General features: G+C 35.9%; 1 protein-coding gene across 4 annotated transcripts in view; it reads right to left on the bottom strand.

The window, feature by feature from the left end:
- Window positions 1-656: 656 nt before the first annotated feature.
- HMGN3 (high mobility group nucleosomal binding domain 3) overlaps window positions 657-23,748 on the bottom strand; it is a 66,634-nt gene continuing 43,542 nt past the window's right edge. For 2 of the 4 annotated variants that reach the window (XM_074237372.1, XM_074237370.1), the window contains exons 3-6: window positions 8,096-8,125; window positions 3,750-3,797; window positions 1,736-1,849; window positions 657-1,615 (exon numbers count right to left, since the gene is read on the bottom strand). In XM_074237372.1, the coding sequence (XP_074093473.1) occupies window positions 1,469-1,615; window positions 1,736-1,849; window positions 3,750-3,797; window positions 8,096-8,125 (339 nt within the window). In that variant the 3' untranslated portion in view covers window positions 657-1,468. The remainder of the gene's footprint in view (window positions 1,616-1,735; window positions 1,850-3,749; window positions 3,798-8,095; window positions 8,126-23,748) is intronic. The other 2 variants (XM_074237371.1, XM_074237373.1) reach the window with 2 other exon arrangements.

Below are 23,748 nucleotides of genomic sequence, written 5' to 3' on the forward strand. Positions count from 1 at the left end.
AATGAGAATGGGATTTTTTCTTAGCTTGGTTTGATATAATTTGACAAAAAACTAAAATGATTTTGTTCTCTATTAGTAATTTATACAGCAAGGTAAAAATTACATTTTTTTTTAACTTAGGTCCTTTTTACCATAAAAAGAGAACCAAAAAAAAAAATCCTCTTTTCTTTATTTAAACAGATTCCCAGCAATGAAGCATTATGGTATGGGTTATACTCGCAGTTTCTGGATACTATGGTCATAGTGCTGACTGGCAGATTTTCTGGGGGGGGGGGGGGCAGGGGACTTTATGTATGATTCCTTATTTATTTGGCCTAATAAACTTCCCCCCTTCCTGTCACAATTTGCTCCAGGTTACAACATAAATAATTTCTTTCAGAAGTGTTAACTGATTTATATCTAGCTTAGCCATCACCTTTTCTGGAGCATGTGTTTTAATTGTCATTCTTTTTGTATTTACACCTACCTGGAAGTGATTTTTCAGTACAAAAGATGTAATTTTTAGAAAACTAAGAAATTAATAAATGAAAACTATTTTACTTATTAGAGGCAATGCCAGTGCAGAGATCACAGAAATTCCTAGAACATCTAATATATTCTGTATCAATTAAAATAGAAACAAGACACTCTATATTTAGAGACGCAGACCAAAAAGCTCAAATTTTGCAGGCAGGAAAACCTTTTATTTTAAACCATTAAAAGAACCAAAAATAGTCAGCAGGTGGCCACAAGTATCCATGTTTCATTAAAATCACATAAAACCTAAGTACAAAAGCACCACTGATTATTGCTCTAGAAAAAACTGCATGAAAAATTCAAATATGCACAGTAAAAACACCACCGTCTGCACAGGACTAATTTTCAAAGCAAGTGCATGGAATGCTGATCCAATTTTACACACGGCTTCCAATATTCAACTGATGTTCATATTACTTTGGGGGTCAGGGGAAGTGATGGGGGCTTCCAAAAAGCATTGTTATGAGAAGGGAAAATATTCAATGATATACATTTTTTAATATGCTGCCTATTGTAGTCCTAGAAAATTAGCATTACAAAATACTTGATAAAAATATCTTTTAAAAGTTGTCCCGAGAGGTACATAAAATCCACCCCCAATTTTCGTGATAATTCATTCTCCCTTGTCACCTACAGATTCAGTTTTCCGTGCCTGTGGAAAGGAAAGGAAAAAAAAACAAAACAAAAAGAGAAGGCGGTTACTAACTGGACTCAGAACCCAGACAGATAGCCACCCCCACTGACACAACATTGGCTTTTATTTTTTAAAGCATCCCTTCTTAAGCAGCTCCACTGCAAAGCCTATGTCCATTGTAGGTGCTCCACAGACAAGACAGGCATACATACCCGCAAACACACTTCTCTTTGTTTATCAGTCTCTGCTTTTCAGAAAGCCACAGAAGCCTTCCTTACCTGCAAGCTTCCACTGTTCATAATGAAAAGCAGCACACTACTATCTGATTCTAGCCACTGCACACAGGCAGACATTCTCTACCGTACCCTTAACTTTCACTGTTTCAATCTGCCCCTTTACTGACAGTGTGCTGGGTGGGGCACCTCGGGATGTTGAAACACTAACAGTTGAGCGATAGATGCGAATCTGCAATAACATCATGGGCAATAAAGAGAAACATTATGAACATGCTATCAATGGCTCGGATTCCTGAATCAATTTGAAAATGCACTGAGTCAATCAGCGGGAGGCATTGACAGAAAGTACCTCTTCGGCTTTAGTTTCACCATTTTCAGACGGTGTAGTACCTTCCTTTCCAGATTCCTGCTTCTCATCCTTCTTCCCTTTAGCGCCTTTGTTAGCCTTTGTTCCAGGTTCCTTCTAATAGAGAGGATCAGAACACAGGAAGTTAGGGAGTCAATGGGACATCAGTTAATGTCAATTTAGTGTCCTCAAAAACCTTGAGGAGCCACAGTTGTAAAGATTTTCATGAGGTGGCTGCTATGACTGCTGTTTATTAATATCCACTGAAAGCCTTTCGTTAGATTAAAAAAAAGACAAAACAACTTTGTCCTGTGACTCTGAGCTTCATAGATAAAATGCGCTAAAAGGAGTTGTGGTTTTCTCTTCCAGCATGGAAACTCTTTTCACTGGTACAAACACTAATCTAAATCTGACTTGGTTTTGTCCTCATATCTGGAGCCTCTTAGGATCCCCCTGAAGCTCAGGTTCCTTTCAGAAGTCTTTCCTGCTGCCCTTCCTTGTTAGAGCTTCTTCACTTTGAAATTACTTTAATTTTTATGACTCCCTTTTACCCATAAGGTAAAAAAAAATTACATTTTTCTTCCCTCTCCCCACAAGAAAGTATAAATTCTTTGAGGTAGGAAATGGTTTGTTTTTGCTTTTGTTGGCACAGTAACTAACACAATGGTCAACGCTAGTAGGTGCTTAGGAAATGATTGATAAATATAATTTAGTTGAAAATTCCTAGGGACTTGTCTGAGGCCCAAGTGAGTACTCAGGGTCACACAATCAGTGTCAGAGACAAGACTTAAAACACAGGTCTTCCTAACTCCAGGGGACAGCATTCAATTCACAGTTCCTCTATCCCCAAAAAATCACTGCTTAGAAAATGTAGTGCAGATTGACTTATCAGGAATACTTTTCCTTTTTTTCTGAAAGGACAATAATTTCACTCATTTACTTGCTCTCCTTGATGGATAGTGTATTCCACTGATGCTTGGAATGAATGCTACTTAGCACAAAGAACACTGAGTATCTGACAAAAGGGTCAAGACATTGTCTCACTGTAGCCCGGGAATTTGATAGAAAAAAAAAATTTGGAAAAGTGGTTTGGGGAGCGGATAGAGAGAAGGGTCACCACAGATGGTTAAGCCATTAATTTCAATTAAATAGTGCACAGGGTGAAATGTGAGGCAGGCAGCAAAGGATGGAATTTAAGAACACAGGTGAAAAGATGCTATTTTTAAGATCAAGCACCAGGAATTTTTGCTGCTTCAAAAATTCACCTGGAATTCTGGGACATTGACAATTCACAAGATCACAGAATTCAGAGCAGGAAGGGACCTCAGAGATCATCTAGTACCAACCCCCTCATTTTTAGAGAACTCAGGTTTAGGGATTAGTCCAAGGTCATACAGGCAATAAATAGCAGAGTCAGGATTCAGATGGGAGGTGTTTTGATTCTAAACATCAATGCTTTCCCCTACTATACCATGCTAGGGAAAAAATCAAATAACAACACAACAAAACACCAAACTGTGAGCCAACAATGAAGGCTAGAATTGGCATAGCACAAAAAAGGCCTTTTTCAGCTCATGCACCTGCATAGGCCAATTTCCTATCAGTTACATGCAAGGCTATGTGGCTCTTGGGTCATCCAGCTTGTTGCCAACAGAATCCTCAGAGACCATTCAGCTCCTCTAGGTTTGAAATGAAGCATATTTAAACTAGGTCCTCTGCCAGAATGGCTCTCAGAGCACCTGCCTTGGCAAAGCTGGATGCCCAAAAGCATAGTGAGCCCTCCTGTTTCCACTTCACTTAAGAGAAAAATGCCCTCTTTGTAGACCACAAACTCCACAAATTAATTTTTTGAGGACATCTCTAATCAGAAATGACAGTGTTCTCGCTAGTTCATTTGGCAACAACTCAGCCTGACCTTTCCCAGGAAATAGAATTAAAGAGAGGATTATTATTTATGCATTTATTTAAAAATACCCACCTCTGCCAATCTAGAAGGAAAAAAATAGCCATATCTTACCTTAGTGGTTTTTCTTGGTTTTGGTTCAGGTTTTGGTGGCGCAGGTTTCTGCAAAGACATTTTTAATCATGCAAATACTTTAAAAAATACTGAATCTCTTTGCCACTATAATGCACAAAAGAATGCAGAAAAGTAGATGATACATTCTTTGACCTCCTAAGGTCTGTAACATGATAGCTCTTAGTCTAAGTGCTCCAAACACCTGTTTCACATGGAACTGGTTAGAAGAGACCTCTAACCAGTGGTCCAAACCAGGCTCAGCGGAAATCTGATTTATCTTTAAAGTGTTTTGTCCTATTCTAAGTAGGGGAAGTATTAGAAAGACTTTGAGAACCACTGTTATTTTGGACTCTATTCCAATTAGATGCACTTCAGTTGCGATGTAAAAGTTAACTATGCACCACCATTCAGAATAGTTCTTTGGGCACATGTCTAATCTTGCTATCTTAGGGTTCTTCTATATTTCTTTTTATCATAGCACATTAGTTAATGTGATGTCACATATACTTAAAATCAAGGGAAATGCCTAGTTAAGGGCCTGAAGTCTGATTGAGTGGTCAGGTTAGACTTATCTATAACTTCTGAGATCATAATGAAATCTTAAGCAAAGCCTAGTCAGTAAGAAAGAAGGTTGCTTATGAAATATTTCAAAATTATTTCTAAATAGTGTCATAGATGAAGCATATATCTACATTCATCCCGAGTTAGTTCACCTGAAATATCAGGTCAAATACTTCAATCTAACCCCTATCTCTATCACAGTAAGCCCCACCTGATGATGATACAATTCTTTATATTAGTGATATTAATGTACTAATGTGAGAGGCAGCAGGGTATAAAGGAAATAGAGAGCTAGGAGGCATCATGATAGAGCACTGGACTTGAAAGCATCAAGACCTGAGTTCAAATTCTGTCTCAAGACACTTACTGACTGTGCTCCCTGGGCAATCACTTAACTTCTGGCTGCCTCAGTTTCCTCAACTGTAAAGTTGGAATAATAATAGGATCTACCTCCTAGGGATGCTGTGAAATTCAAGAGATAACATGTAAATCATTCAGCAAACCTTAAAATGTTAAATAAATATCTGCAGCAGTAGCAGCTAACCTTGGAGTCCAGGACACCTAGGGTTCAAGTCTTGCCTTTGACTTACCTTCTTAATTGTCCCAGACAACTTAAGGCTATAATGTACAGAAAAGGAGCCAATCTACATCGTACCACACCAACTGTACTAACATGATACTGTATAGAAACATCATCTCTTAATTAAGATAGTCAAGAAAAAGCTCACTGGAAGAAATGACACAAGCTTTCTTTACTTTCTTTTCTCTTTTAGTCCTTTAAAGATTTCCATTAATAAACTCCTGCTAGTTCTGCTGCTCCATCTTCTTCCAAGAAGGCACTGCCATTGGCAGTTTCCCCAGATGCTTTTTTGGCTTAGAGACAAAATAGGCATACTGAGGTCATTGGAAGGATGGTATTTTCAACCCCTAATTCTCGTTGACTATGAAAGAATATAGTATGAAAATCAATCCTGCCACTATACCCCAGAATTGGCCTCAGGCAAAGGGAGAAAGGGAGAAACTCCAATAGGGTTTGGGCAGGATAGTAGAAAGGGTCATGGAGTATAGACTGTTCTGCCTAACTAGCTGTGTAATCTCAGACAGTTTATCTATGGACCTCAAAGCCTGTCTAGATCCATCAACTTCTTCATCTGCATAATAAAATTACATAACATATAAAATATACGTATATAATATAATTTGTCATATCATATCATATTATATACAAAATGTATTTAAGCCCCTCTCTCAACATTTCCAGGCAACATGGATTTCAGGTACCCACCTGGCTTCATTCTCCAAAGTAAGCAGTGAAAAACTATAGACAATTCAAGTTTAGAGGAGCTCAGATTTCTAAAGTAATCTACCAGCCAAAAAATGGGCCTTGAATAGCCAAGAATATTTTCACCAAAGACACCAAGCCTCAAGCATGCAGAGACAGAATGAATGTGTAGAACTGGGCATCAGGAAGAGGATTCCATGTGCCCATCCTCAAAAGCAGAACATTAAGTAAGAAGGGGAAGGAGCTCCCAAGTCCATACATTTTGTACTTTAGAGGATTCCAGACATACTCAACTCATCTAATATTTTCTGTAAATGATATCATACCTAGACTCAGTTTTCAAGGGTCAATTCAATGGGAATGTACAAGGGTGACCTGGTGACCCCAAAGATGAAGTTCTGTCTAAGTATATCTCAGGGAGAGGGAGAAGTATATGTTCTACACTCATGCATGAGTATGTGCATATGCTGTTGATTCCTAATCACCTGAAAGCCTCATTATTTATTTACTTTAAATAAGACATAAAAATCTACAGATAAAACTAACTATGGAGTCAACAAATAGAATAGTTTGCTGTGTTATGTTTTTAATCTGAAGATAGTATAGACTTCATTTTTTGAATCTTTGCTAAGGGTGTATGAAAAAGGGAAAATTATGCCCCGAACCTCTTCTCTCACCCAGCACAAAGGCAGAAATGATGCATTTTAATATAATGACTAATAGAAATCTTGCTGCTCTTTTCCTGATTCTCCACTTCAAACCCATTCCTTTTCCCTAATCTTCATTTTGCTCTCTAATGGTTCTGCTAACATACATCCCTTTATTATTTTTTGGGGGGGGGTACAGGTCTGTTATTTTTTCTATTGGGAGAATTTCTGGTGTGGAAACTTGTTTTTTCCACTGTACATATATGGTTTGCCTGTGTTAAGATTATACAAATAGTATGTGTCAAAAAAGGACTCAAACCCAACACTTTCTAACTGCTAAGCCCAGTCCTCTATTCATTCTGCCTGGTTGCCTTTCACTCTTTTTCAGAGTGACTAGTTAATCTGGGACACACAGAACATTTTCAAACTCATACTCTAAGAGCAGTTTCAATTTGGTCCTAAAACATTTTCTGATCGGTGCCCACCGCCTATTGCAGGTCCTGCTGGATAAGAACAGAAATAAATATGGGTCTCTAGATGTGAAAGCCCCAGAGGGTCAAAACCAGCATAGTCCCCAGGACTGAATAGTCTTTCACTTACCTCCAGCTGTTCATAGACCCTCCTGCTTGCCCCTACTTTATATATTTCAAGGATCCTTCCAGACTTTTCTCAGTATAATAAAAAAGAGCTACCAGGAACCTTAGAAATCACCTGATCCAATGATTCTTAATCTTTTGTGTAAGATACCCCTTTATCAGTCTGGTGAAGCATATACAGACCCTTTCTCAGAATGCTATTAAATGCATAAAATAAAATATTTAAGGATTATGTAGGAAACCAATTAAATTAAAATAGTTATCAAAATATTTTTTCTGAAGTTCCCACACTTCCCCCTTCCCAGGCTAAGAACCCCTGACCTTCTATGACTCTCACTATACAGATCAATAAAATTGATGAGCTCTTTAATCCACTAAATTAAAATGATATGCTAGTTGGCAGAGCAGTATAGAACCAAACCCTTCCCATTTTCAGTCTCTATATATTCCATTATTCTAGCTACCTCTGCCCAGGCCCTATTTTAGTTTTGGCCCCTTGAACCTCTGATGTTAATTCTGGGGGGGGTCTAGTGGTAGGAATGATATTGAAACTGCAGTGAAGGTAGGAGAGAATGAGTTATAGCAGGATCAGACTGTGGATCACAGAGAACTCCAGCAGTGATCTCCTACCACAGATTTCCATCCCCAGTTAAGGTCAGCCTTTCTCTCCAATCTGGTGCACATTAGGACATGTAAATGTATAGTTGGGTTGGGGAACTCTATTTGTTACCAAACCCCTTGGTCACTGGCTTTCAAGCTGGATGAGGCACTCTCCAGACCATTCCTAGAATTTCTCTTAACAATGAATATTATCACTATTTCTATATCTTAAATAGGACCTAGATGCCAAGAGAAATATAATACGTTTCTTTAGTTTTGGCTGTTTACTTATCTTGTACAATTCTATACTGTCACATTTCATTGGTGCCTTTGACACTGTGAAACTATTTTAGTTTGCTCCATTAAATTGTAAGCTCCTTAAGGGCAAGGACTGTCTTTCGCTTCTTTTTATATCCTCAGTCTTTAGCATAGAGTCTGCCACATAGTAGGTGTTTAATAAATGTCTACAGATTGATTGATGGCACCGGTGAAACATGACTGAGCCTAGTTAATGACACTAGTTAATCTTAACAGAGTGAAAAGGAAGCAAGGGAAACATCACCTTACCATTCCTTTCAACAGCAACGTCACTGACTTGCTCTGGAATGGGGGACCATGTGCCCACAGGGACTACCCCAAGGGGTTTTATAAAATACTTACAGCTGACAATCTTGCAGACCGTCTTGTGGGCTACAAAGAAAACAGAAATATTTGAGTTGCATTATATCAACCAAAACAAAAAAAAATTTCACTAACTCTCACTTTCCTATCTATTATATCTATATATTTCATAATAATAAAAACCTACCTTTGCATAATGATCTACATTATTTCTATAATATCAACTTAATGAGATAGATAGGGCAGATATTATGATACCCATTTCGTTGATGAGGAAAATGAAGCCCAAAGCAGATAAGAGAACTGGTCAAAGTCATATATTTAGAAAATAAGGTTTCCTGACTCTAGGACCTTATTGTACAATGTCAATAAATAATAATAATAATAATATAATCAGGGTATATAAAATAATATAAATATATATTTATATAAGTATATAAATATATAAATAAGGAACAGAAAAACAGTAACAGTCTACAAGAAAATAATAGTCTAAAGGGGGAAAGAGAAAATACAAAAGGAAGCTAGAGAGGGAAGGGGCAGAGTAGGTGACAGGCCCAGGGACAACTCAGGGGCATATTTCCTTGGAGTCCAAACCAAGCAGAGGTATTGATGGAAGGAGTCTCCTTTTAGAATTTTAAGTTTCAAGTTCTTCATGTATTAGAGATAATTCAAAAGCAATTATGAAAAACAGCATATATAATACTGCTAGAACAAACAAGTCTGTGTCTCTCAAGGGTAAAGTTAGGGAAAGAAAAGAAATTTAAGATTTTTGCCATAAAATATGGTTGATAATCTGAGATAACAGTGCAAAACAAATGAAGTACTCTTACAAAAACTAGTTCTCATCTTCCTCTTCTCTTTGCAGAGGTGGGGGACAATGGGTATGGAATATTGTATATATTGATTTGATTGATGTATTGATATGATTCTTTTCAAAATTTTTATTATAAGGGATAAGTTCACTGCACAGGAAGACAGTTAGAAATGGTGACATAAAAGCAAAATATATAAATAAAAATAAAATAAAAAACAGCTCTCCACTGTCATTCTATTTCTTTAAAAGGAACAAACCAGTTAATAAAAGAACAAACTTGTTTCATAGAAACAAATGCAAATATTTGTAGAGGACTAGATGAGTTGGAATTCCATTTTTGTTAACTATACTTTCACAGAGAATTGATGAGGATATTGAGCAATTTTTTTTTAAAGTTGTAGTTTTTCTTTAAGAAGTTAACAAGTTGCATGTTAGAGTGACATATTACTGATTCAATCACCTTCAGTAGTTCTCTATTGGCCTTGAGCTAAAGTACAAGCTTCTCAGTTTGTCATTTGAAGTCTTCCACAATCTGTCTGTCATTCAAATTTCCAGAAATCTTATATTACTTCCTTTCATACAGAGTCACATGTAGTGTTAAGAATTCTTGCCTGAGGCAAATTCAGTTGCGTGGGTGGTGGGCAACAGGAGTAGAGACAATAGTAAGGGGATGCAAAGAGATGTTACAGTTCAACCTTGAAAGAGCTTATACCATCGTGGAGTATGAGAGGAAGGTGAGATCCTATAATGACAAAACCATGGCAATGCAAACTCCAAGGGGACGGCTTACAAAGCAATGTGAGATGAGGTGTAGGGATGGAAGCTTGAAACAATAAGGAAGTGTATTCTATTCCATGCCTTTGTATCAGCTGACCCTCATTTCTGGAATGCGTTCCTTTCTCACTTTGGTCTTACAGAATGACTAAAATAACTTGCTTCCTTTTAAGGTTTAGTTCTATCGTTATCTTCTTCATAAAGTCTATTTTCTCCTCAAACTACCCATAGGAGCATCTAAACTGACTCTTAAGAGTATCAGACCTCATCTTGTACCTTCCTGAAAAAACAAGAAGCCATTTAATATGAACTTTCTTTTCCATATCTCAGAATCCCTTTACATTATCCCTCATTCCTGCTCTCTCAAATGTTCAATCTTACTATATATAGATTCCTTCTTCACAGCCTACAAACATCCAAATCTTCCCCAATGTCAAAAATCCTCACTACATCCTACTATTCTTTCAAGTTTTTGTCCTTTACTATCATTCCTTTCACAGTTAAACACCTAGAAGATTGCCTGGAATCCAGGACCATTTCAGTTATCCTGATTTATATTTGGCCTTGATCCAGATGGTACTGGAGAAGAAAGTGAGACAGTCCCTCCTCACTTAAATCCAATTCATCTTTTATCATAGCATCAATTCTCTGATGTCATGGTCTTCTTTGAGAATGAAGGACAAAGCAACAAAAATCTAGAAAAAACTGTCTACACTGTAGTCAGTTGCTTTCACATCCTCTCCTTTCATTCACTTCTCTACTTTTTGCAAATTACCAATGATTTTCTAATGGCCAAGTCTGATAGATTTTTTCTTCATCCTTTTAAATGTCTCTGTAGCACCTAACATTCCTGACCACCTCTCCTCAAAGTTTTTGTGTTACAGTTCTCTTTGTTGTTTCTCTAGGTAACCTCATTGATGCTCTCTAGTCCATTTTATTTTAGTCACCAATGACAGTGATTTTCACCTAAAGCCCACACTTAATCACATCACACCTCTACTCAATAAATTTCAAAGACTCCTAATTGAACTTGAAGACCAAACTCCTATTTGGCATCCAAAGTCCTTCACAATCTGACCCCTAGCTACCTTGTTAGGCTTTAATACACATCACTATCTTTAAAACACATTCTTTGGTTCAGCCAAACTGATCTTACTGCTTCTTATACATGAAAAACTATTATGTCTCTGCTGTGTCCCTCAGGCCTGGAATCAGGTCTTCATCCCTGTCCTCTTAGAAACTCTAAATTCCTTCATAGTTCAGTTCAAGCATTACCTTCTACATACATATATCTTTGCTGATCCCCCTTAATCTCAAAGCATCTATTTTTGTATATGTACACAGATAAACAAGAAGGTATACAGAAATTTCACTCCTTTTATAACCCTAGTATTTGGTGCATGGTGCCTAGCTTGTGGTAGATGCTTCATTAATACCTACTGAGATTGATTGATTCTCCCAATGCTTAGTACTCTCTCCATCTTGAAATCTGAACTGTATTTACTTTCTGTGTACAGATTGTCTTCTTCCCATAAATTATAAGCTTCTTAGAAGTTTCATTATATTCACTTATTAGTTTCATTTTTTGCCTCTGTAACCCTAATAACTTATAAGATGTTTAATATGTGTTTGTTGAATTGACTTAATATGGAATTTCTGCTCATTTGGATAGGGACGTCAGAATGAGAGGAAAACAGCAAAATAGATAGAGAGTAGGCCTCACAGTCAGGAAAATCTAGATTGAAGTCTCATTTGTGATATAAGCTGTATGGCCCTGAGCAAAGAATTTAAGATTTCTGTGCCCTAAGTAACACTTTAAGACTATAAAGAAGACAGTGGCTTATCTGCTTTGGTAGAGGGACTATGCTCACCTGGACCATTCAATAGCCATACAATCACAACTACAGCCTAAAATTCATATTCTACTAATTTTGTTTTTGTGCCCATTTAGAGAGGGAGATTTATGTAGTTAGTTTTTTCTTTAGGGAGAGTACGAATTAATGCAATAAACAGGTTAGGAAGGAGAACATTTAAACCATTTAAGAAAATAGTTCTCCTACCCCACTAAACATCTTCAAAAGCACATGTAAACAACAGACATGTGATTTACAGATCAGTCATGTTATTCTATAAACAATTACAAAACATCCTTTGCAAAATAAAAGAAGATAAATCATTGGAGAGATAGTCATTTTTCATGGTTGGGCCATACAGATATAATAAAAATGGTGATATTATGTAAATTAACCTCTGGATTTAGTATTATATCAATCAAACTGTCAAGAGGGTACTGTATAGAATTAGATGGAATAATGCTAAAATTCATTTGGTGGAATAAAGGTCAAGAATCCTGAGAAAAAAATAATGGCAAGAAAGTGGCTCAGCATCACAAAATTTCAAACTACATTATGAAGTAACAATTATTAAAATGAATTAATACTGGCTTTAAACAAGATTTGAAAAATTATCAAGACTATATAAAAGAACCAGAAACTGTTGAGCATAATAGTTCAATACTTGATAAATTGAAGAATAGAAATCATAAGGAAAAAGGAAACAAGTATTTATTAATGCTAATTTGTTAAAGTATTTAATTTATTAAGTCCTTTTTATGGGTCAGCACTTTATAAATATTATCTCGTTTGATCTTCATCATTATCCTAGGAGGTAAGGGACTATTTCTATCTTCATTTTTCAAATGAGGGAACTAAAAGACAGAAATGAAGTAAGTATCTTGCCCAAGGACACATAATTACTAAGTATCAGGCAACAAATTTGAACTCAGTTCTCACTGACTCCAGCTCCAGAGCTCCGAGCATTCATTGAGGAAAATTGCAAGTTGATGGGAAAGATAGCAACTTAGCACACAGAGCAGAGACTGTCTTTTCCTTTCCTTGTATCCCCAGTCTTAGCTGTGCTTAAAACAACTAAGAAAAAAGAAAGACACTGGTCATGTCTTAACAACACACACAATACTCCACACCTATAGTCAATCAACAGCCAATTAATAAACATTTATTAAGTGGTTATGATGGGTCAGGAACTGGAATGCTAGGGATACAAAAAAGTGGGAAAAAACAGTTCCTGGCCACCATTAAAATACTGCAAAGTAGGATGCCACCATGAAAGTCTTACTGTAGCAGTCACATCAACTAGGAGAGGAATTATGTATCCATTTTAAAATCATAATAAGAGTAAAATTAAACACATATTCTACTTGGGGTGAGATAACACAAATATTTAGGTATTTACAACATATAGAAAGAAGATATGAAAGTATCCTTTAAGGGGAAGGAATCAGCAACTGGGAGGGGCTGGGAAGACCAGGAAAGACCTTCTGCAGAAAGTGTAATTTAAGCAATAACCTGAAGGAAGCAGACAATCTAAGAGGTGAAGGTGAGGGGACAGAGCATTCTAGTCATGGGGGATAGGCAAAGTGAAGACATGGAGATGGAAGATTGGGTAGAGTTCTCAAAAAATTAACATGGATTACATAGATGATCTACAAAGTGTTGGGAGGGGTGTTAGGTATAAGAAGATAAAGTAGGAAAGGGCCAGGAGGATGATGTAAAAAGTAGGAAACGAATTTTAAATCCCAGAAGTTCAATAGTTGCTTAGAGGAGGAAGGTATGCTTCACTAATAGAATTCCTATAATGAATTACAGCATATTCATTCAACCAACAAGAAAATAAAGGTCAAAATAACTGGCTGTGGCTCTGGCCCAGGATGCAGTAGGTAACTTTGAGCTTTTTAATTAAGGTCTTTCTCAGGTCTCAGCTTGTCTGAGGTCAGGTCCATCTGATGACTAAGAAGTAGGTAAGAACTGAGACAAGAGGTGACCCAATTTACCATCCCAAAGACAACAGCCTGGGAAGGGAGGACTCCCAGAATTTCTGGTCATAATAGAAAGTAATTCCTACTTACACTTATTTTAAGCCATCAGTACATAAACAATTTACCATATAGATGTGGAATGAATCTATCACTGGCTATTCAATGAAAGCCAGAAAATGATTTGTGTTTAAACGTCTAGTCAAGTAGCTCCATTTAAATAAATGTTTTAAGCCTGCTTTTCAGAGCTATATTTCAAGAAATCAAAAAATGAAAATTGTATAGGACATAAGTAAATTGCCTCAGCTTTTTTAGGAAAAGAAGGAGCAAATTGTGTCAATTTTTGAAGAACAAAGAGGAGGAGGAGAAGAAAAAGAAAACAACATGTACATGTATAGGAATATAAAATTTCTACATAGACTAGATTCTATAAGAAAACCTTAAGGGGGAAGGTACTAGTAGCTGGGGAAAGGACTGAGGTCCTCTTGTTGAAGATCAGCAGAATCTTGAAGGAAGCTAGTTTGGAAGGAGTGGGTACTAGCAGTTGGAGGGATCATTTAAGGATTTACATAGAAGGTGGTGTTTGAAGTGAGTCTCAGAGGAAACTAGGGATTCTAAGAGATGGAAGTGAGGAAAGTGACTTTTATGCATGGGAGATAGTTAAATCAATAGAAAGGCCCAGAAAGGGAAGATAAAGTATGTGAAAAATAGCAAGTGGGCAAGTATGGCTGGATGACAGGGAAAGTAGTGATGTACAAGAAGACTGGAAAGGTAGGATGAAACTTAAACTTAAGTGAAAAACTTAAAAGTGTCAAAAGGAATTTTTATTTGATAAATGAAAGGAAGTTTCCATATTTTATTGAATATGTGGGGAGAATTACAGGGACAAAACTAAATCAGAACAGATGATTTAGGAAAATCAACCTGGCAGCTGTGTGAAGGATGGACTGATGAAGGGAGATAATATTAGAAAGTTATTGTAATAGTTCAAAGAGAGGAATTAGGGCTGGAACTAGGGAGGAAGCCGAGTGGAGAAATTGGGACAAAAAGAGATGTTGTAAAGGTAGAAATAACAATATTGGGCAAATGATTAGATATGTGGAGTGATAGTGATTTTTTGACACCAAGGTCACAAACCTGGTGACTGAGAGAATGGATATATTCTAGAGTGTAACTGTAAAATTGAGAAGAAAAAATATTGTTTTGGACATTCTGACATGAGACATCCAGTTTGAATGGGGAGAAACTTGATTTCTGGAGACTAGATAGAAGGCTATTGTAGTATATAGGTGATAGGTGAGGAAGACCTGAATGATAGTGGTTTCTGTGTGAATGACAAGAAACGGACCAATACAAGATTGAAGTTTAGTAACAGATGTGAAGGAGAAGTAAGAATGAGTAGTCAGTGATGATATTAAGCTTGCAATCCTGAGTAACTGGAAGGACAGTAATACTCTCAATATTAATAAGGTATTTCAAAAGAAGGGTGGGTTTGGGGAGAAAAATGATGAATTCTGCTTTGGAGATGTGTTTGCTATGGTTACAGAACATTTAGTTTGAAACAACCAATAGGCAGTTGGTGATAAGGGCATAGAACTCGGGTGAGAGGCTATTTATGACATGTTCTCAATGATACCTATTTTCAGTTCTCCAGACTGTAGTGTCTTATGTTTCAGCCAAACTCACAGGGGAAGATTACTGATTTTAATAAAATAAGCCTTTGTTTCAAAGGAGAAGTGTGGAGTCATTAAAAGAATTTTGGAATTTCTCAAAAGCAATATAGTCTGCTCTTATGTCCAATTCCAACTCACTGTCTTGTGTATTTGCAATAATAAGTTTGTCACCTATCTATTTATATATAATTACAAACATGCAGACCTACTTATAGGACATGTCCTACAGTTTGGCAAAGGTCATAGTGTGAACATTATGCATCCTTGATTCTTTTAGTTCTTTTCTTCCTAGGTGGATGGTATAGGTCAAATCTCTTTTTGAGAAGTTATGGATCTCATCCAGGAGGTTCTGAAATTTTATTCACACAAGAACCCAAATCTGCAGGATCTCAACATCCACAGAGATTCCCTTTTTTACTTGAATTCTAGATTGAATCTTGAACATAATGGTGATGTCTCCTAATTTTATCATATATCTAATATTAGTGATCAGGCAAGGTAATCTCTCTTAGATCTTTCAGGAAATCTCACATAATTTTGAGTATTCATAGGAGACATCTAGTTTTACTCTATTGTCATGTTTCTGTTTTTTATAGTCAACAATAAGCTCAGTAGAATTTGTGTCTATACTTTTTAGTCAATTATGTCATAGTAAAGATATCTTTGATGCTTAATACATCAATGATCATGGTCAAATAATTTAATTTCCTTGGGCTTCAGTTTCCTCATTCCTAAAATAAAGGGATTGGCCTAGATGGCCTCTGAGATGTCTTTCAGATCTAGACCCCTATGGGGTCTACAGTGGAATATTAGTTGAAAAAGGTTCCTTTTCCCTTCTAATACTCTCATCAAAGTTGCCTCCATTCAGATGTAGATTATTTACTAAAATGTTTATGTAGATGAGAAAATAGGCATAAAAGTAGGTAGTACAAAGTAGTAGAACAGTGCAAAGTGAATTTGGAACCAAGAAAATCTTAGTTCAAATCCTATTCTTGCCATTTTCTATCTGTATTACATTGGAAAAGTCACATGAATTTAGTTTCCTCACCTATAAAATGAGGGAGATGGCTAGTTACGTTCTTTCTCACTTAGGAGGAGGGGGACATAGGGAGTATAATGAATATCTAGAAAATTAATATTTTCATGGTTCACTGTTTTCTTTACTCCAGCCTAATCCTTTTCTGTTTGCTTGTTTTTCCAACTTTGTTCCCTACAGTTCTATTGCTATCTTTGTAAGTACAAAAAACCTCAGTGATGGTAGAATTCATGTTTGGTTGCTCCATTGTCCTTGATGGTATGAAAAGTGTATTACAAAAATCTTTGTAGATCTTTTCTACCTTTTGCTTGCTTGTTATTCTAATTTACTCTTAAATAGATTTTCCTTAACTGGATCTCATGCTAAGTAAGTTTTCTTTAAATTGGCTTTTCTTTCCATGGTTTCTTAATGTCTTATGAAGCAGTATTAATCATACTCTTTCACCACCCTTCTCTGAAAGATTTGACAAAGGAGTTTTAGATTCTCCATTGCTACTGGTTCTTGTGAGGATCAAATGAGATCAAGTATTTCATAAAGTAATTAGCTTAGAGCCCAACATCTAGTAGGAGCTTAACAAATTCCTTCTTACTATATTTTTCTGCTTTCCAAATTAGTTAAATGCTTATTGACTATGGCAGGTTTTTTTTTTTAGGTTTTTGCAAGGCAAACAGGGTTAAGTGGCTTGCCCAAGGCCACACAGCTAGGTAATTATTAAGTATCTGAGACTGGATTTGAACCCAGGTACTCCTGACTCCAGGGCCAGTGCTTTATCCACTACGCCACCTAGCCGCCCCTTACTATGCCAGTTTTTAAACTCTTTTGTTATCCTTGTTATGGCTACTTAATCATATCAATTAAACTTGGGTATGAAAATATTATAATTGGTGTGGATGTTTTTAACTTACATTCTTTCCCATATTCTAGCATCAATGGCTTGTTTAAATATTTTTTAAACATTTAAAACATTTGAAATGTTTTAATTACCAACCATATGCTTTTTTTCTCATATCTAATCTTTTAGTTTTTTACTCATTTTTATCTTGGTTTTAACAAATTAAGGATCTGACTATAATCAGGAAACTGATTCAGGACTAATGTGCACTTCTGTAATGGGTCATTTACTGTCTTTAAAACTGTGAAAGATGCATTAAAACTCTGTACATGATAATGTGGTGGATGCTGGTGAAACTTTTTTTTTTAAAGGTACATTACCTATCCCTCAAGGAGTTTACAATCTAATAAAGACAGGATGGTAGTGATTGAGGAGCAGGAAGTGCTGAATATTTGTGGAACTGAAATGACCCTTCAAGTTAAACTGAACATGAGATGACTTCATCAGCAAAAAGTTAACCAGGAAAGATTCTGAATGAAAAAATTGATGAAGCTATTTGATAGTCACAGTCTGTGTTAATAACAGTAATGTAATAAGCTGAAATTTTTGTGTTATCATCAACAATAGCTTCATGTAAACTATATTGGATGAGTTCAAAACCTCACCTACAGAAATATGACTAGTAGAACTATAGGACCTACGTGAGATGAAAAGTTTTAATCTATGCAAAATAGAAATGCAATCAAACAATACTAATGGAAAATGTTTATAATTTTAGGTGCAAATGTGAATTTTGGAGCATCATAAAACCTTGGAGCTAGAAAATGGGCCCAACATTTCCACCATTATTTTTAACCCTTTCCAGTCAGCCATCTAGTCCTTTAAAAAGTTTTATTGATATCTTTCATTTTAAAACCACATTCATTCTCCCTTAATGAACCACTTCCCTCTGTCAATGAACTCTTCATTGTTCTAACAATTCCAGTAAATTTCAACAAAAGACTACTGAAGGTGTATTTCCTTAGCATTTCTCCATCATGTCAACTGATTTTAGTGGTGTTATCATTTACATTATTGCAGGCATTGTGCATTATTATTCTCTAGGTTCTGATTTTTTTTTAACTCTGCACCACTGAATACAAGTATTCTTATGCTTCTTTAATTCCTGTTTCTCTCTCTCTCTCTCTCTCTCTCTCTAGATTTTGCAAGGAAATGGGGTTAAGTGGCTTGCCCAAGGCCACATGGCTAGGTAATTATTAAGCGCCTGAAGTCGGATTTGAACCCAGGTACTCCTGACTCCAAGGCCAGTGCTTTATCCACTGCGCCACCTAGCCGCCCCTAATTCCTAATTCTCTTAAAAGTTAATACTTTCCCCACAATCCAATTAGTTTATATTTATTAATTTGTACACATATTGTTTCTCTTAGGAGAATTCCATGACGATAATTATGGTTTCATTTTAGTTTTTCTAGTAGTATCTGTCATAAAAGATATTTAATAATAGGTTAAATTTAATAGAATTCCTCATATTCATTGCTTCTTATGTTACCCTGGTTTTACATAGATTGAAGATCTGTCAAGTGAAAACGGATTAATAGATTGTGAGTGCTGTTGTCCTTATCACCTTACTAAGTGACACAATGACCAATTTATATAGAAAGATAACATAAGACAGTCCTGCAAGGGCTCTAGAGAGATATTCACATTGAAGCATTTTTCTGCAGAGGTTGACTTCTCCTACTGATCCACTGAACTTACTAGCTTCTAACAATTCAAAGATATTAGAAGAATTCAAAATATAAAACAGGTCTGGAACATGAAAATGAGAAAGCATTTTAGTTTGACTGTATTATCTATAAAGCCAATCTTTCAATTACTAAAAAAATCTTAATTGTCACTGCTCAAAATTTATCATCCTCCTGAGATCAATCTTCAGAAAAGAATGTTTTATCAGCTTTCTTCTCATAATTATCATACAGGAACTTTCTTTAATATGCAAATATTAGAGACTGTGAGAAGTCTTTTGATTTATAGCTGGCAAGTATATGTGTATAAATCTATGTATCCATATATTTGTATGTATGTAGGTTTATATGTATATATATATTTATGTTATGTATATATGTATGTATGTTTACAACTATGTAAAAATCTGTTCTCTGAAAAGCTCTAGTCCTTAGAAGCTGTCAGCTTTAGAAGGTTGAAGGGGAATCAGTATTTGAAACTAAAGGCTCTGTGGTTCTCCACTTCTTCTGTATGTGACCTTGGGCAAGTCATCTTACTTCTTTGGGATTCAGTTATCTCATCTATAAAATGTAGGGGTTGGATTTGATGATTTGTAAAGTCTCTTTTAGGTCTAAGTCTATGACCCGATAAACAATTAGATTATCTGATACAAAACATAATAACCATGTAAGATTTTTCCTCTTCTTAACATTAGATTAAAAATAAATTTTTTTATTTTTAACATTCATTTAAAAAATATTTTGAGTTCAAAACTCACTTCTTCTAGTCCTTCTCTGCCTTATCCAGAAGGCAATAAGATATCAATTATAAATGTGAAATTCAAGTAAAACATACTTCCATACTAGCCATGTTGGTCTTTTTTTTAGTTTTTTTTTTTTGCAAGGCAAACGGGGTTATGTGGCTTGATCAAGGCCACACAGCTAGGTAATTATTAAGTGTCTGAGGTTGGATTTGAACTCAGGTACTCCTGACTACAGGGCTGGTGCTCTATCCACTGCACCACCTAGTCACTCCTTAAGTCATGTTGTTAATAAAAGCAAAAATAATCAAGTTATAAATTGTACTTCAGTCCACAGAGTTTATCAGCTCTCTTTAGAGTGGACAGCATGTTTCATCAAAATTGTCTTGGATCATTAAATTGATCAGAGTACAAGTCTTTCACAGTTGATTGTTCTTTCAATGTTGCTATTACTGCATACAGTGTTCTCCAGTTTCTGCTCACTTCACTTGGCATCAGTTCATGTAAATCCAGATTTTTCTGAGATCATACTATTAATCATTTCTTATATTAAATAACATTCCCAAAAATCATATACCACAACTTGTTCAAATTCATTCCCCAATAGACAGGCATCCTATCAATTAACAATTCTTTGCTGTCACAAAAAGATTGGCTATAAATATTTTTGTACAAATTGGTCCATTTCCCTTTTCCTTAATCTCTTTTGGGTTTGGGTCTACTAGAGGTCTTGTTGGATCAAAGGGTATACAGTTTTATAGACACTTGGGCATAGTTCCAAATTGCTCTTCAGAATAGCTATACTAATTCATAACTACTAATAGTGGACATTAATCCCAATTTTTCTACATTACTTCTAACATGTGTCATTTTCCTTTTGTTATGTTAGCCAATATGACAGATGTAAGGTGGTATCTAAAGAGTTGTTTAATTTGCATTTTTAGTAGTGATTTAGAGTATTTTTTTCATGTTTCAATTATTAGCTTTGATTTCTTCTGAAAACTTGACTACTGATTAACTGGAGAATGGCTCTTATTTGATTCAGTTCTCTATGTATTTGAGTAATCAAGCCTTCATCAGAGAGAAACTTGTCTCGAACAATTCTGCCTGGTTCCCTGTTTTCCTTCTAATTCTAACTACATTAGTTTTGTTTGTGTAAATTTTTTTAAATTTAATGTAGTAGAATTGATTTTTTATATATTGATTTATTTTATTTAATATATATATATATGTATTTGTCCTCATTGTCTTTTGTCATGAAGTCTTCTCATGTCCATAGATTTGACAAGTACCTATTTCCTTAATAATATAACCCCTTTATGTCTAAATCCTTTATGCTTTTTGAACTTATTGTAGTATAAGGTGTGAGATGTTGTTCAATAGTTTCTGCTGAATTGCTTTCTAATTTTACCAGCAAATTTTTGTCAAAAGTTGAGTTCTAGGGCTGGCTAGGTGGCATAGTGGATAAAGCACCGGCCCAGGAGTCAGGAGTACCTGGGTTCAAATCCGGTCTCAGACACTTAATAATTACCTAGCTGTGTGGCCTTGGGCAAGCCACTTAACCCCGTTTGCCTTGCAAAAAACCTAAAAAAAAAAAGTTGAGTGCTTTCCCCCAAAATTATGGTCATTTACTATTGTATATTGTGCTCCTAATCTATTCCACTCATCTACCACTCTGTTTCTTAGTCAGTACCATATTGTTTAGTGATTACCACTCTGTAATATAATTCAAAATCTGGAATTGTTGGGGGTACTTTCCTTAATTTTTTTCACTGATTCCTTTGATATTTTTGACCTTTTTTTTTTTTTACTTCCAGATGAATTGGTATATCTTTTCTAGTTCCATGAATTAATTTTTTGGTAGTTTGACTGGAATGAAACTGAAAAGGTAAATTAACTTAGGGAGAGTTTCTCCCTAATGTTAATCAGATATTTCTAATATTCTGAAAAGGTGGGGTTGGGGGGGGCATGAGGAGTTCAAAATACCTAAGTCATCAATTAAAATTTTTGTTTGTCATCAACATTTTCTTAGATCAGGAAAGTCTTGAGAATAGGTTAAAATACTAGAAGGATCAAGTACATCAACAGATACAAAAATTTAATTGAATTTTTGAGGTATTCTTAAATTTTGGTCCTTCCAGACAGTTCTTTTTTTTTAAATTTTTTTAGGTTTTTGCAAGGCAAACGGGGTTAAGTGGCTTGCCCAAGGCCACACAGCTAGGTAATTATTAAGTGTCTGAGTCCAGATTTGAACCCAGGTACTCCTGACTCCAGGGCTGGTGCTTTATCCACTGCGCCACCTAGCCACCCCTCTTCCAGACAGTTCTTAACGAAATCATTATTACTGGGGCAGCTAGGTGGTTCAGTGGCCCTGAAGTCAGGAGGATCTGAATTCAAATCTGGCCTCAAACACTTACCTAGCTGTGTGGCCTTGGGAAAGCCACTTAACCCCATTGCCTTGCAGAAAAAAAAATATCACTATTACCTATAATTTTTGGGGGGAAGCAATAGGGGTTAAATGATTTGCCCAAGGTCATATAGTTAGCATCTAAGGCTGGATATGAACTCAAATCTTCCTGGTTCCAGGGTCTGTACTCAAACTTCAGTGCTAGCAGGGTCCTATAAATATAGAAACCATTCTAAATAACCGTTGATTAATTGATTATGTTAAGTTGAAATCTATAGGAGGTACCTTCAAAGTTCCCACAGATAGTGCTTAATATATGAACTCATATTTTCAGTGTGTTAGCCACAAAGGGAAGATATATTGTGATAAACATCCAAGGGTTTCCATTGTCTTTCATAGTATTGTAGTTTGGCTGTTATAGGTGTCAATTAAAATATACCAAATGTTCAATGAATGTCAACATTTTAAAATTTCAGTGAATTTCCATTTTATAGTATTTGTTGCTACTAGGTTTGATTTCTATGGATTATAGAGAATTCGTCCAGTAAACAAGACGATCTCTTAATTTCTGGTTCTCGGTATGGGTTGATTTTCTATTTGCTTCCAAGTAAAATTTGAACCACTGTAGTTGAGTTTTTGGAGGTGGAAGCTGAGACTGGCCAAGGCCCAAGGGGTGGGGGTACCATCTTCTTTTCCCATGTTGAAGTTGCTTTTCACTAGTACAAAAATGCAGGGAGAAACAAGGTTTCCATTGCTAGAGTTTCAAAACCAACAATCAAGGATTTTAAGAATTCTGTTCAATGCAATGACCAACCACAATTTCAGAAGGCTGATGATGAAGCATGCTATTTCCTGAAAAAGAGGTAATGAACCTGGTGTAGAATGAGCCAGATTTTTTTTTCACATGGGCAACAGCTAAATCTATTTTGCCTAATTATACTTATTTGTTACAAGGCTTCATTTTTTTTTCTTTTTTAGTAGTTGTTTTTAAAACTGGGAAACTCAGTTTCCTTATTTGTAAAAGAAAGAGATAGGAAGGAAAGGGAGATAATACATTTTTGTTCAATAAAAAAAGAAAAATATACTTAAAAATTTAAAATAAAACTAAGTCTTCATTATTCTGTGTGCGTGTGTGTGTGTGTGTGTGTGTGTGTGTGTGTGTGTGTGTGTGTGTGTAAGTAAAACTTGATGGTAATTAAGAGAGAGGGGAGACAAGGTACCTCATGACAATAGAGTAATATAGTTTTGGGATTTGGATATTCCTATGTGCCTCTCCTTATACATTAGTGTATTTTTCTTGTCCTGTGAGTACTCCCTGGAGAAATCTGTGTGCCAAGCTGCCCTGCTGAGGTGCCAATCATCTATGGATAAAAAGAACACTAAGAAGAGTTGACTGTGATGAATCTATCACAAAGTCAGCAGAAAATAGATAGTCTTGACATCCTGGACTCTTTGGACTGTGAGCTCCTTCAGAGCAGGGACTTCTTTTGGGGGGGGTGGCCTTTCTTGGTATTCCTAGTGCTTAGCACAATGGCATAAAGTAAGCATTTAATAAGTGTTAGTTAGCTGAGAGATTGGCTAATTATAGTGGGTGAAGAGAATTCATGACAGTTGGAATAAATGGGACCCCAATTCATGAACCTGTATTTGGAACCAAATCAAAATCATCTGTTTATGAATATTTATTATGAAGGTCATTGGGAATATACTTATCCTAGCAATGCCACTATTCAAATCCCAAGGAATTCATGGTGGAAGATCTCCCTATGTACAGGCAATGACTATATTCAATGCCGTAACAACTGACCAATTCAAGGAACTAAAATACACTACAGA

Source organism: Macrotis lagotis, chromosome 5 (genome assembly GCF_037893015.1).
Source record: "Macrotis lagotis isolate mMagLag1 chromosome 5, bilby.v1.9.chrom.fasta, whole genome shotgun sequence".
In the NCBI taxonomy this organism is placed as follows: Eukaryota; Metazoa; Chordata; class Mammalia; order Peramelemorphia; family Peramelidae; genus Macrotis; species Macrotis lagotis.